The 14,763-nt window shown below is 37.8% G+C and overlaps 1 protein-coding gene across 3 annotated transcripts in view; it reads left to right on the top strand.

Annotated features, from left to right (window-relative positions):
- Window positions 1-14,763, top strand: part of PARD3B (par-3 family cell polarity regulator beta) — a 1,067,283-nt gene that overhangs the window by 549,034 nt on the left and 503,486 nt on the right. For all 3 annotated transcript variants that reach the window (XM_060106399.1, XM_060106400.1, XM_060106402.1), the window contains exons 7-10: window positions 4,593-4,718; window positions 6,873-7,231; window positions 9,588-9,727; window positions 10,840-10,968. In XM_060106399.1, the coding sequence (XP_059962382.1) occupies window positions 4,593-4,718; window positions 6,873-7,231; window positions 9,588-9,727; window positions 10,840-10,968 (754 nt within the window). The remainder of the gene's footprint in view (window positions 1-4,592; window positions 4,719-6,872; window positions 7,232-9,587; window positions 9,728-10,839; window positions 10,969-14,763) is intronic.

Raw genomic sequence — 14,763 nt, 5'->3', positions numbered from 1 at the left:
GATATCTTGACTTGACCTCACTCCATTGCTCTTTCTAGAACAAAACTTTTCCCAAAGCTTATACAGTATTTATTTACTGGTTCTGAATATTTATTCAATTTGGTCTGCAATACAGCGGGAAGAACAGATTTAGTCATGATATTTTGGTTGGCATCATTTTCAGTAGGTAACCATCTGCTACCTGTAATTGCTAAGTCATCACCTTCTTTAGCAAATAACATCTGATGCCAAGCTCTTGCTGGAATGAATGTCCCCTAAAAAGAAATGAACTGAAAAGCTAGTGGCTCTTATTGTCTCATTTCCTGTATGTGTTAATAAGCATGTTTATAAATGTTATGGGTTATGGCACAGGACAAGCTGAGGTTGTTTTTGATAGACAGAGAGAGTATTTACCCAGTTGTCACGAGGAATTCTAATGGCTTTTGTCAGAGGTGTACTGGTAGAGCTTTGTGAAATACCAGTGTGGCTAAATTACTAGGCCCTTTAGCTTAATGAAGTTGGAATAGACCACAAGATCATCCCAATTTTCAAAACATGAAAAAATACACAACATGACAGTCACCCTACATCGTTTTCAATTGTTCAGAAAACAAGTTGACCCTATAGACCAAAAATCACCTTCTCTCGCTTCAAATGAGGAAAACACACTAGAATGCATTGATTTACCCCCTGATCCTTCCCAGTTCTGATTTCTAGCATAAGCTTTATAGAATAGGAAAAAGTATTGGACTCGGATCTGGAACAATTGGACTTGAATCTCTCTGTTCTCTTTTGTATAACCTTGCGTGAGTCCCCTAAATTTGCCTCTTGTGAATACCTACTTCACATCAAGGTTGTGGGGATTAAACCACATTAAAAATGTGAATGCTCCTTGTGAAACACACAACATACAAATGTGTAAATTATTAGGATTAATACTATTTTGGCTAAAACAGAAAAACCTTGTTCAGAAATGAACTTTTATAAGTTCATGGTCAACTGTTCAGTAAATTGGTGAAATAATTTTCTCTCTGTGTGTGTGTGTGTGTATTTTTTGCTATCCACTGGTATTACAGAAAGGAAATTTAATTAAAAAACATAAAAAATAATATGGAAGTGGAGACATGAGCCAATAAAAGTTAAGAAGTAATGAGTACAGGCTGAAACAGCACACTTAACTCAACCCATGTGTCTAGAAGCAATTGCATACAGAGTGTGTCAGACAAGTGTCTGACTTCATCATGCCATATGGTTGCCCTGTGTGAGCACAGGGGATGGGGGGAGTTAAGGTCATAGTGGTAGACTTAGTTCTTCATTTCCTTCCATTTATTGGTTTGTGTCATTATCTTAAATTAGAATTTACATTTAATTATTTACTAAGACTACTGTAATTTGCTCTGCCTTCAATTTCTTTTTAATTTTTTTCTTTTACAAAAATAGAACCACACCTGTTGTAGAATTAAGTCCCTAATCAAAGTTAGAACACCCCGAGTACAACACACTGGCTGCTGTACTAAATAAGGCCTCAGTGGTTTCATTGGGGTGCAGAATGCTGCTTGTACAGAGGACCATTGGTTCGCACAATAAAAACAAAAATGCAAGAAAAAACAATACAAAACAAGAGTCCCTGAAAGTAAAAAGCAACTTAATTTCATTCTTTTTTTTTCGAAAAAAAACATATAGTTTTATTTTAGAATTAAAGCATAAAATCTAATTATCAGTAAATAAAGATAGCATAATATACCTGTTTCATAGTAAAGACAGCTGAATATGAGGCAGAAGGAGGAAGGAATGAGTGATATATAATGTGAGCAGAGGAGATGTTTAGGTAAAAACTCTAAGCTGGTGAGCAGCCTAGGCAGTGTGATACAGTGGGAAAAAAGGAGGAGGCCAGCAGGGCATAGGTTTGTGCCTAAGTGATCATTAGAAGGGCAAGAAGCAATTGTTACCCCTCTTATTCTGCGGGGCTGTGGGTTTCGGCCTCCTTTATCACTGCTTCTTAATGCAAATTAACTGGTTCATCTCAGCCTATAACTCATCGATGGCATTAATTTTTAAATCCTGAGAGCCTTGGTCCCAAATGAGATAGCTATCCACAGCTCACCCATTTGGGGCAAAGAGAATAAAGAGGGACTCTTTTCTGAGCCTTCTCATACTGGTCTGGATGAAATCAAACTGGAAGGAATCCATCCCTTCCATAGAATAAAGAAGGCAGGAGTGGTTTGTTGCCAGGGAACAAACTAATAAAATCAGTTAGTTTTACATTTTACCAAAATTACCTCTGACATATGGGTTTTACAGTTGGGCCTATTCTGTCAATAAATTTTTCATGGAAAGTTAGGTTATTTAGTTGAGTGAGGTTCACATAGCATACTCCAGCTGTAATATGCCAGCTAAATTGCAACCCAGTGGCCTGAAAGAATTAATTCATCTCCCAAAATGTGAAATTAAATCCTAGGGAGTAACATTACATGACTGATGATGTACTGAATTAAATTAAAGGAGGACTTGAATGCTTGTTAAAAAAATATCGCTTACATAAACTAGTCTATAACCACATGTGAGCCTCCTAATGGGTCGTGTTATTGTGAATCCACCATAACAAAAATCCAAAATGTGAACTATTAAAGAGTTGTTCAGTTTAGGAGAGAAACAGTATTTTATTCTATTTCTTTCCTTTTTTTTTGACATGTCAAATAGTTCAATTTTTAATATTATGTTATGAGATTAAGGTGGGATTAGTACTTTAAATATATTAATTTAAATCTCAGATCCTTTATCAAATAGTAGCTTTGGCCCTTATTCTCTTCCACCCAGAAGATGATTAATTTACTAACCTACTAGAAGTAGGAAATGAAGCATCACTGCACACTTGGCCTGTGACCCTGAGCTCTCCCCACAATAGGTGACGTGACTATTTGCTCTGCTCTCTCCTGCGTCAGCGTACTGTGTTCATTTAACTTATTTAAAGTAGAGATCTAAATAGCCCTGCATATGCCTCTCCTCCGGCTGTCTTGAGATGACATGAGCTCATCAGATGAACTGAGGCCCTGGAGGCCGAGGTCCCACTTTGTGGCAGCTCCAAACAGGAAGATGGTTTTCTCTTCCACTTTCATTAGAGACTTCCCTTTTTTATAGCAGACCCTATTATGCGCACATAAAATGTGTTCATGTTTTATTTAGATTTGAGTCTTAATGCAAAGGGACTACGTAATAGCACCTAAGGCCCTTATATGAAAGAGAGTGACAAAGTAGGAAAACAAGAGGATGAGGGAAGAGGAGGTGGTGGTTTCTCCACATCTAGCAGACTCCTCTTGGAGGACGTGTCTGTTTTATCCTGAGACACCTGGGACCCTGACATGCTGCAGTGAACAGGGAAATCCCTCACATGAGAAATGGCTAAAGTATACACAAGTTTCATTTCTTTGAGTTTTCAGTTCAAATACTACCAATATGTAATAGGTACGTGCAAGTACATACACACACAGTACAATTCTTTTTATTGCTGTAGCTTTCTTTCTCCTTTTCTTTTTCTCCAACCCCATCCCCTCCTGACTCTAAGCCACAGCCCTGAAGCACCAGGAGGTTCAGGGGATCCTCTCTGAATCCAGACTCTTCCTGGTTGAAATTTCAGACGACTCTTCCCAAAGCCCTAATTTCATCCGGTCACCATCTCGCTCAAAAGCAGTGAGTGGCATGAGTATTACTCCAGCCTCATCAGATACCTCCATCAGCTGGTGTTCAAGGCCCCTTCATGTGGCACTGTCCTCCACATCCAGTGTGAGCTCCCACCCTGCTCCCCTTACACACACCTGTTCGTTCCTGCCTCTGTGTGTATTCTCTCTCTCCTCCTGTCCAAATCCCACTCATTCTTCTGATCCAGTTTACATCCCATTTTCTTCCTTCTATGAAGACTCTAGGCTTATAGCTCCAGTTTTTTTGTTTCTCCTGTACTCCAAACCTGTGCTGAGCCGTTGTCCTGGTCCTACAGCCCTGTCTCATATTCCTCCTTCAGAAGTGCATAGAGAACACTCAACACACACTTGATTCAGTGGCACTAACAAATGGGACCAAACTTCCTTCTAAACGGAGTAATATGATCTCTGCTAAATATTTACTACTTCAAATGCGTGTTATTGGAAGAGGTAGGAAGACTGCAAAAAAACTACTGTGAATACCTAATCCTCTCCCATTATCAAACATCGAGCTGCCCCCTGGGCACCAACTCAAACTTACTTATTACAGTCAGCCCTTCTGTGAAGCCCTCTCGAAGCCATGAGTCCTCTGTGTCCTCAACTCTACTGAGCAACACTAGCCTTTTCTAAGTTAACTACAAGCATGAGGAATGGGATTGTAGGTCATTGTGCTCTGGGCTGGTGTTTATGTATATGTGTCTTGAAGGGCCTCTTCTCTTTAGTGAGTCATGTGTGCAAGTGTGTTTTTTTGTTTTTTTTGTTTGTTTGTTTACTAAGGATTTAAATAACAGTTGCCTGAATATAAAGCATACTTTCTTTCATAAATAGAAACCAATATTTATTTCTGAACAGTTACAAATGGAGAAACAACTCGCAGGTTATTCAGTCGTTCTCTTTCAACCTAACTGTTGCATTTAGGATTCTAGGGCTCTTCATCCGTGGCATTGAAGAAAACAGCAGGTCCAAGCGGGAAGGACTGTTTCACGAAAATGAATGTATTGTAAAAATCAACAGCGTGGACCTCGTAGACAAAACCTTTGCTCAGTAAGCATTTTTTTTCATTGTTTTATTTACTTTATTGATTCCTCAAATGCTTATAATCATTACTGAGCTCATTATGATCAAAAATGTAGGTAGAACTTCTGGTAAGTTCCCTTTGACCCCAGAACATCCATTTTCAAATATGTCCTGTGTTTTAGCATACTCAGAGGTGGGCTGCAAATGTCCCTGACAGCCCTGAGAAGGGCAAACTGCAGAATAGAGCAAACCTTCTGCCTGGCTGTCTTTCTGGGGCATCGATAGATGGGTTTGTTTTTCTTGGGATACAGGTCAGTTAGACTGGTATTTAAGAACTCTTCACAGACTATTAGTTTGGCTTATTAATTAATTTACTTGGTGTCAGTAGTCTTCCTTAAACTAAATATCTGTGAGAGATGACTGTGAAGACTCACTGAATAATAGAAACAAATGGAAAAAAAAAGTTAAAATACTCTCCCTCAAGAAATTATTTCTCTGCATGTGAAAATGTTACAGGAATAGGTCTTTGTACCTAAGAATTAGAGTATGCAACAGTCTGCATATGCTTTTTTATATGTATATTGGCATTACAGTGGAACAAGGGAATAATCATGAATATTCTTTAGTAATGATCACCAACCTCTCTTGTTTCAACCAAAACAACTCATAATATATCTTCTCTGTGACCATTAGTTGCCAATATTGTGTTGGGTGGAGGGGCAGTGCTGTAGCTGCTTAAGTGTGGAAGAAAATGAAGCCTGAAGAGTGTATTTCTAAAAATAATGAATAATAGGTAAAATTATAATTATTATCAATAATGATATTATTTTTATATATCACTATGCTTGTTACCAGGACTTAATAGGAATGCAAGGCAGACATTATTCTCCCTATATTATAGAGGTAGAAATCAAGGGTTATAAAAATTCAATGTGGAGTAGAAATTGACTCCTAGTCAAGGAGCTGACCAGAGGAGTTGGGCTGTCTATATGAAGTCTTCTCCCTCCTCCCCTAACATTGTAAGCTCTTCGTGAATAAAGTGAGGGGGAGCTCAGATAGAAGTTGGAATTATGATGAATTATTATTTGGTGTGGCTGCTAATAACAGAGACCTGAAATAAAGGTAGCTTAAACAAAATTTACCTTTTCTAAGGACAAATAAGTGTGGAGATGGCAGTCCAGAGTTGGAACGGAGGGTCCACCATCATCAGTGAGTCAGGCATCCTCCATCTTTCTGCTTTGCCATCCTTCTTATGTGGATGCTATCTTTAAGCTGTCTCATGGTCACAAGATGGCTGCTGGAGTTCCCTCCATCACTTCTGAGTTTTAAGAAATAGGAAAGAGAAACAGTAGAACAAAAAAGTTTCTGCCTCCCAGATGAGCCAGATTTTCTCTAACCTTTCATTTCATTGGCAAGAAAGCTGGGAAAGAGAGTTGTTTTACCTAGTCATAATGTATAAGGAGACATAAGGAAGAAGGAAAGAAAAAGTAGTAGGAAATTTGAGGAAAAGCACAAAGCGCTAAGACAAAAAAGTAAAAACATTAGGGACTCTATAATAGAATAACAGGGAGGGTGCATTTTGGATTGCCAGTCCACTGTGATATTTGACACAGCCAACGTACCTACCAAACGTCTTTGTGAGGAAACGTTTGTGTCAGAATTGGGCTTCTGCAACACAACCCACATTAGGAAAGACCTGTACTTTAGATTAAAGTCTTAAAAGGAAACCAAATGATAATCTGATGGAGACTATGAAAGATGTTTGTTCCATTTAAAATTAGAGCTTGCTTTTATATTTACTTCAGTAAATACTTCTGGGTAGAATTTCAGATTCAGAAATGCTTAAAAGCTGTGGGTCATTGGACAAGTTACTTAAGCTCTCTGAGCCTCCACTTCTTCATTTTGCAAAATGAGAGCTAATTATACTTACTTAACATGGTTGTTAAAAAGGTTAAATGAGAGAATCATGCATGTTGATAATGCACATGTAGCCCAGTGTGGTGGCACCTAATGGGCAGGCCATACATGGTAACTAGCATTTAGTTAGCAAAGTCATATTGGTAGCAATAGTGATAGTATCTCCTGTGCTTATGCTCCTGGGATGCTCCTATAGCCGTGAGGCTGGGTGCTTTGGATGGCATGCTAGGAAGTGGTATCATTATATGTTCACTGTCTTTCAAGGGCTCAGGATGTCTTCCGTCAGGCAATGAAATCTCCAAGTGTGCTGCTTCATGTGCTTCCACCTCAAAACCGGGAACAGTATGAAAAATCAGTCACTGGACCTCTTAACATTTTTGGTAACAATGATGGCGTTTTGAGAACAAAGGTGCCACCTCCTGTCCATGGAAAATCAGGAATAAAGACAGTAAATCTCACAGGAACAAGCAGTCCTGAAGAAGATGCATCAACTTCCCTGCAGCAAAGCAAGAGCCCCCGAGTACCAAGACTAGGTAGAAAGCCATCCTCTCCCTCACTCTCCCCGCTTATGGGGTTTGGCAGCAAGAAAAATGCAAAGAAAATTAAGATTGACCTAAAGAAAGGTAATTATTAAATTATGCTTAATAGCATTCTATTATTGTAACATGTAAAATTGGTTAAGAGAAATGCATTAAGGCTAATTTTGTTAATTCTCCCTTCATTTAATTGGATCAAAGAATAGATTTAAGTGTATACTGCAGTAACTTAAATTTCTTAAAATCGTAGTACTTTCTTCTTTTTTCTGGAGAGTGTAAATTATTTGAAGCAAGAAAATTATAAAGACCTGCTGTGAAATAGAAAGAACCATTACAAACTTGGTAGGAACAGAGTGTTATTGTATCACAACTTAATACTAAATAGGCACTGAAATTCAGTTGTCTGTTTTAAGCAAGATTAGTGATTTTTGAAGCATCCTTTAGTCCAAGTCTGAAAAGCCAATATATTGTTTCTGGTTCTCTAAGATAGCTTTATACCAGCAAGAATTGTTCCTCAGCATATATGTAGTAATTATTAATTTCACTAATTCAACAATGCAAATAATTTTTCAAGTATTCTTAATTTCAAAAGTATGTATAACCTTTTTTCTTCATCTTTTTCAACTTTTTCATCCATTTGAAGCCCAGAACAATAAGACTAGATCATGTGTGTTCATAGATATTCACGCAATATTATACATACACACATACACATTCATGTATTTCTGTGCTTTTGTTTGTTTTGTAACTTCTGATAATCCCTACCCCCACTGCAACCTTCTGCAACCCACTGTGATTTTCAAGAGTCCATTCAAAAGAAACCAAGATTTTATGGATTCTTGTCTGAATTAATAGGAAATGTAATGATCACAAGGTAGTTTTAGAATACTTGTTCACATATATCTAAAGCAAATTACATGTACCTTTAATTGGGATATAGAGATTATTCTGAAAAACCCTCTGGTCAAAATTTTTCTCCTATAAGAATTCTATACTCGGAAGAAAATGTATTGATAGGAGGCACAATTAGGCTTTTTATGTAAATACATCACGTGTGCTTTTCATACAAATTGTGCAGCTATGTATAAGACATGGGGTTGAGTGCTTTGAGAATAGATAAATCAGACACAGAACATGACCTTAAAAATCCATCAGAAAGCCTTGAATGCAAAAATAAAGAATATTACATCCTACAGCTGTGTTTTGGGAAGATTAATCTGACAGAAAAAGATATACTAAAGAAGAGAGCATAAAACAAGGGATCAGTAAAGGGTGCACGGTGTCTGTCTGAATATAATATGTATGCCTAAATTGCTGACTGGATGTAGGCAGGAAGAGAGAGGAATTACTGTTATTGTGAGGTTTTCAGCCAGGGTGGCTTGTGCAATGGAGATACCATTACAAGAAATTAGAATTTTAAGTAGAAAGGACAAGGATCTGGGTTGGAGAAGGAAGTTCATAGTGAAGTTTAAAATGCTTGTGAAAGAATGTGCCTGGTAATATGCTGGAGACTGACACCAGAGAGATTAGAGACAAACAAAGTGATGTCAGTGTCATCTGCAGGGAGATGGTAGCTGGAGCCAGGAGCATGCCAGGCAAGTCTAGAGGACAGATTGTTCCAGATGCTTGGGGAACATCTATGTTTACGTGGGAGAACGATGGGTAAGAGAAAGAGTGACAGACATGTTGTGATCAGAGAGGCAGGAAAATAATCAGAAGCTAAAAACATGAATACCAAGGGGTGAGTTAATTTCAAGAAAATGGTTGGTGAGAAGTGTCAAAGCTAGAAAAGGGGAAAGATCAGAATAGGAAAAATGACTGGATACGGTCATGGGTAGGTAGTTGGTGATGGAAGATTGAAGAAGCAGTAGGATTGACATAAGAATTCTTTAGGGTAGAGAAATCTAAGCATGCCTTCACATAGAGTGAAAAAAGACATAAACTCAAAGAGAGAAACTGGAGATGCAAGAGAGCGGGACAGGAGTAACAGGAACGAGTGATGGGACAATGGGATGCAGTACACAAGGAATGGAGACTCAGGGGGAGGGGGAACCAGCCAACTAGGCTGGCTAGTTGATTGAAAGCCTGACATGTCAGATGGCCTCTTGCTTCTCAGGAAAGTATGAAGTCAGGTTATGGTTTACTGAGAAATCAGTCTCCCAGGTATATGGATAACATGTGGTGTTTCTTCTAGGACCTTAGTAGACAAAAGTGTTATATATCTACACTGGCCCTAAATTCACTGTGATACAATCATGGCCTATAAGGAACTGTAATCTGTATTTAAAACCAGAAAAACTGAAGCATATTTAAAATATTTACTGGAATGTCAATATTTCACTTATTCTGCATTAGTCTAAATTAGGTGGATTTAACTATACAATTGAATATAATATTACTCCTGCTGAAGGTGACCGTGCATTTTCCTGGTCTTATACGCTAGGACCTGAAGGACTTGGTTTCACTGTGGTTACCAGAGATTCTTCCATACATGGTCCTGGTCCCATTTTTGTAAAAAACATTTTACCAAAGGGAGCAGCAATAAAAGATGGCCGCCTACAATCAGGGGACAGAATTTTGGAGGTAAGAATTAGAAGGAATATCTTCAATAAAATCTTTCTTGGTGTTTGAAATAAGTATATAAAATTTATTAAATTTTGAATTCAGTATGTTGAAAACTGTACTTATAGACAAGATAAGGACTTTAATTAGAAAACTGGTTACTCAATAGCCTATCTTTGTAAGTCCTCAATAAGGGCAATGATATGGGGCCAAATGATATTGAAAAGTTTTCCCTATCTCCTCTTTCTTACTTCCGCCTCTTAGAGTCCCTGGGGAATTTGGGTCAAATCCACGAGTTCATCATATATTCAATTAGGGCTAAGGATTTTCAAAGTTGCACCCAAGCTCTTGTAACAGTTCCCTTCAACTTCTCCAAGAGTGGGCCAGCCTGTCTCAGGTTGGTCTATGCATGTAGAGAAGTATTTGGAATAGCCAAAGCAAGAGGATTTTTTTTGTCATTTATTTTTGTTTGATAGCATCATCTTCTTGGCTAAATATATATTGTCAATTTACCTTTCAAGAAATCATATTCGTTGAAACTGGCTGGTTCCATTGAACTTTCTCATGGCATGGAAGTAGCACTATAGCTTTGTATATAGTTCTAGATCATGATAGAAAATGGGCCAAATGACTAATGTAGCTCCAAATGACAACCTCCAATAATCTATGGTAATCTGATGACTATAATTTTCTAAACATGGAAAATTGTAGAATTATAACAAAAATACTTATGCCTCAAGAATTTACTGTGTGATAACGGTCCATTTCTCCTATTTGTATTTGGCAGAGAATGGTAACAGCTAAGCATTTGAAATCAGCTTCCTTCCTACTTGAGGAATCATTCTCTGGTATCTGTCAGTTTGATTTGTCCTTGCTAAGAATGTGATGTCTTAGGGAAAACTGCTGATGCCAATTACTGAATGTCTGAGACTGTCCAGCACCACAATAATGATGGTTGGTATATTGCTAGTATCATAAACGTAGTTGGTTTGGGCTCATGTATTCAGTTTTCATCTTTCCAGAGCTTCATTGATCATGGGAGCCCATTTGCTGCTTGCTTTCAAAAACCATCTAGGGCAGAAGGGGATGGCAAGTGTTTTAATTGTGGCTGCTCATATGGTTGCCTGCATTAGGTAAATGGCAGAGATGTCACTGGACGAACTCAGGAAGAGCTCGTGGCCATGCTGAGGAGCACCAAGCAGGGAGAGACTGCATCACTGGTCATCGCCCGCCAGGAAGGAAGTTTTCTGCCCCGAGAGCTGGTAATGTTCAGATCACAGTCTTACTGAATTTTCAATACAGAACATAATGCACTCAGTGAATTCATAATAACTGAGAAATGAGTTCTAAGTCATGGGCTTCATTTGTAAAAAAAATTTAAAAAGTGAATCACACTGACAGTGTTTTGCCCCCATTTGGGGTATCACTGTTTTAGTGGTGATGCTGTAATGATGCAGTGAGGTAGGTAAATGCAAACAGTGCTTCAAGTGTACGAATTCAAACACCCTTCAAGGAGGCAATTTAACAATATTTGATAAAATAAAATGCACATTGAGTATGTGCTATGGGCTAGGCCCTGTGCAAAACACAACCAGCAGAAATGTTCATGGCCGTACTTTAGTGCAATTAGCAGTCTAAAGGGAAATTAAAATATAATCAAGTATTTAAAATGGTGATGAAGATTATGAAAGCAAACTGTGGAGTGCTACAGTAATATATAACAAGGGAATTTAACCTAGTCTTGAAGGCTGGGAAAGGCATTTCAAGAAAGAGAATTTCAAGTCTTATTAAAAATGTGTACCCTTCAAAAAAAAAAAAAAGAAAAGTGTACCCTTTGACCTAGTAACTATACTTTTAGCAATTTGTCCTAAACTGATCATCAAAGATGTGGAAAAAATTCTTCTATATTGATTTTTTTTCTCCAGTCCTATTTATTATAGTGATATATTGGGCATGGTACAACAAGAAGGTACTGGTTAAATAAATAACTGGATCGCTTTCCAATGAAATATAGTAAGTACTTAAAATGGTCTCTGTGAGGAATTAATAATAATATGAGAAATGTTCATAGTATATTATTAAGTAAAAAGTTGGGTATAAAATGACATATGCAGTATAGCAAATTACATTAAAAATCTTTTTGAAAAAGCTGGAAGGAGATGCACTCAGATTGTTGGGATTGTGAGAGATTTTTATTTTCTCTCTCTTTTTTTTTTACAATGAACACATAATATTTATTATTGAAATATTTAAGGAGGATTTAGAAACTTCAAAGGACTTTTATGGCTAATAATAAAGTAGAAGAGATGTGGTCAAAGGACTTCTAATTACCCTTTGTTTTTTATTTCCTTTGAATCTATATAAGAAACGACAAAGGCACATATGGGTAATATGATAGGTTCCCCTAGTTAGATCATCAGAAGAGTGAGTGTTGAGAAAATTGAGTATAGTTAACTTGAAAAAAAAATGTTTGGTACTGATAATTGCTATCACATATATAAAGAGTTATTGTATGGATTGGAAAGTAAATTTTAGTCTGTTTCTTCAGATAGTTTATATCCGTTAATTTACTTATGCATTAATCCAACAAACAAGTTACTGAGCATGCGCTGTGCACTAACTTGGAGGTTCTGGGGATACAAAAATAATTAAGACTAATTTCCTGCCCTATGTGAGCCTGTTCCAAAACAAATAGTTGGAGGTGATAATGTTAAAAACACTTTCTAAATGTTGGAGCTGTCCAAGAAGGAAACAGGTTATTTAGCATACTGAAACAGAACCTGCCTCACCATCTGTCAAAGATGCTCCAGAAACAATTCTCCTGTTGGTAAGGTGATAAGACCAGATAACCTCTAAGATACCTACTCTGGGTCTAATATTCTGTTACATGTGTTTATATCCACATTTGAATATACAGCCTTCCTGAACCTCCTCTCTTATATATTAAGCCTCCTTAGTACTGGCCAAAGGAGCCCCTTCCTTCCATGTTTCTGTACCATGGAGTTTCCTTTTGATCCTTCGTTATCTTTCCCATCATCTTATCCATGTTTCCTCTTGTCCTCTTTTATGCTTTGAGAAGATCCATGGTAAAATAGGGAAGGGGAGATGCACTCCCTGCCTCCTTTCCGCTACTGGACTCCTTCACACTCAGCGATTTGGAAGGCAGAATCTTGAGTTACGGCCTCATCTCCTCACTGAAGCTCCCGACTCTTCCTAAAGAGAAATGCTGTCAAAACTCGAATTCTAGATTTTTTTTCTCTAAATTCAGATGGATTCTTTCCCTCAATCTTTTATTTATCCAAAGACATTGGTCTTTCTCTACAAGGGTCAAAGTGAAAAGAAACAACACAAAAGGGGGCAGCATGGATATATAGCAGGAAGCCCTTACACTTCTTATCTAATTCGTTGGTTGCTGGTGATAAAAGTGGTTAGAAAACCTCAGTAGGACTATGTACTTGTTTCAGGGATAGGAGAACTAGGAAGTTTTGATTGTGTATTCTTTTGAACTGTGGTCCTGGGAGGAGTAAAATCCTGCATATAGAGAGAAATATTCCAGGCAGCCCCTAGGCATGTGAAGGAACCCAATAGCAGAGCTCCAGCTAGGAACTCAAATACTCACGAGTCCCTCGTTCCCCATCTAACAGTTACTTATACCCCTTTTCCATATGTCCTCTAGAATTCCCAACTGCACAGCTAATTCCTTCTTCCTATAAGCTCTCCCAGCCCCGCTTACCCCCACCAACTCCCACCCCTGCCCCCAGTAAGGGGGAAAGGGATGCTGATCTTATTCCAGTTTGAAACCCTGAAAGCATTTCTAGTCAAAGACAATTACATCTAGAAGTTAGCAAATGGCATAATAGAATTCTTGGACTAAAGGGAGCTGAAAGAATCTGTGAGCCCAGCTCTACTTTTGTAGCTGAGAAAACAGAGAGGCTCAGGGTGGTTGAGTAACCTGTCCATGGGCCCACAGTCAGCAGGAACTAGATGCCTAGGTTTCTTAGCATTTATATTGTCTCTGAAGCTCAACTTCTATCCTTACTACCTACTGTGTGATCCAGAGCAGATCACAAAATCATTCTGAGGCTCAGTCCTCATCTGTATCATTAGATTTCTGTGACAATTAAAAGAGATAATGCATGCAAAGCTCTAAGTGTTGCTTCTGGTCAATTGTAAGTACTAAATATGTTAGCTATACTTGTTTCTTCTAGTACATTACCACTTCTGTAGTATTGTAAACACAATACTGTATAGGTATTATGGGGTAAATAGATTTATGTAGGCTTACCTGGGATTAACCACTATTTTGAACATTGATTGTTTTCTTTTTCATTATTTTAATATGTATTCTGGTATCCAAAATACAGAATTACAGACAAAATTTGTGTAACCAACCAAATTTACAAGCCCGGCAGCCTGTATATATTATTTCACTCTCATTTAATATAATTTAGTGAAATTGGATTTCTATCCCAGAAAGTGATATCATAGGCCAAGCCCACCAGGGAGTATATTAAATTAATTGTGCAACTATGAGATTATAAGTGAAAATAAGTTCTTTGTTCTCATCATTTTCTGTGTTATACAAAATTTGGAGGGCATGTGGTTAGTATCCATTCTCTTAGAATTCTCTAGCAAATAGTCTCTTTAAAAAATATTTGACTTCTAACTATCCAAATATGTGGAATATTCTTTGTAACCACAGCAAAGCAAGGGCCTTTGAGGCTAACAAGCACTGAAGTAATGTGGACCCAGAATCTTTGTTTTGGAGAAATGTGGAATAATATTATTTCTCCAGCCCAAATACCTGTCTTGAATGCTAAATAGCAGGAACTCTGCAGGAAGTTTATAAAGAGGTCATATTTGGCATTCATGGGGCTATTTCAGTGGGAAATACTCAGAATGTGGCACTGGACTATTTGAAAGCACAGAATAAAGAAGAGTGTGCAACGTGATACATCTTTGTATTTTTCTTTCCAAAAATTGAAGGTGGTATCATGTCGGTCTCTTCTCCCTTATTGTGATTGATGCACACACTTGACTTGCCATTGAAAATCTGG

This window comes from Mesoplodon densirostris, chromosome 8 (genome assembly GCF_025265405.1).
Source record: "Mesoplodon densirostris isolate mMesDen1 chromosome 8, mMesDen1 primary haplotype, whole genome shotgun sequence".
Taxonomy (NCBI): domain Eukaryota; kingdom Metazoa; phylum Chordata; class Mammalia; order Artiodactyla; family Ziphiidae; genus Mesoplodon; species Mesoplodon densirostris.
Note: the sequence above shows the minus strand (reverse complement) of the source record. Positions and strands in the feature narration are given on the sequence as shown.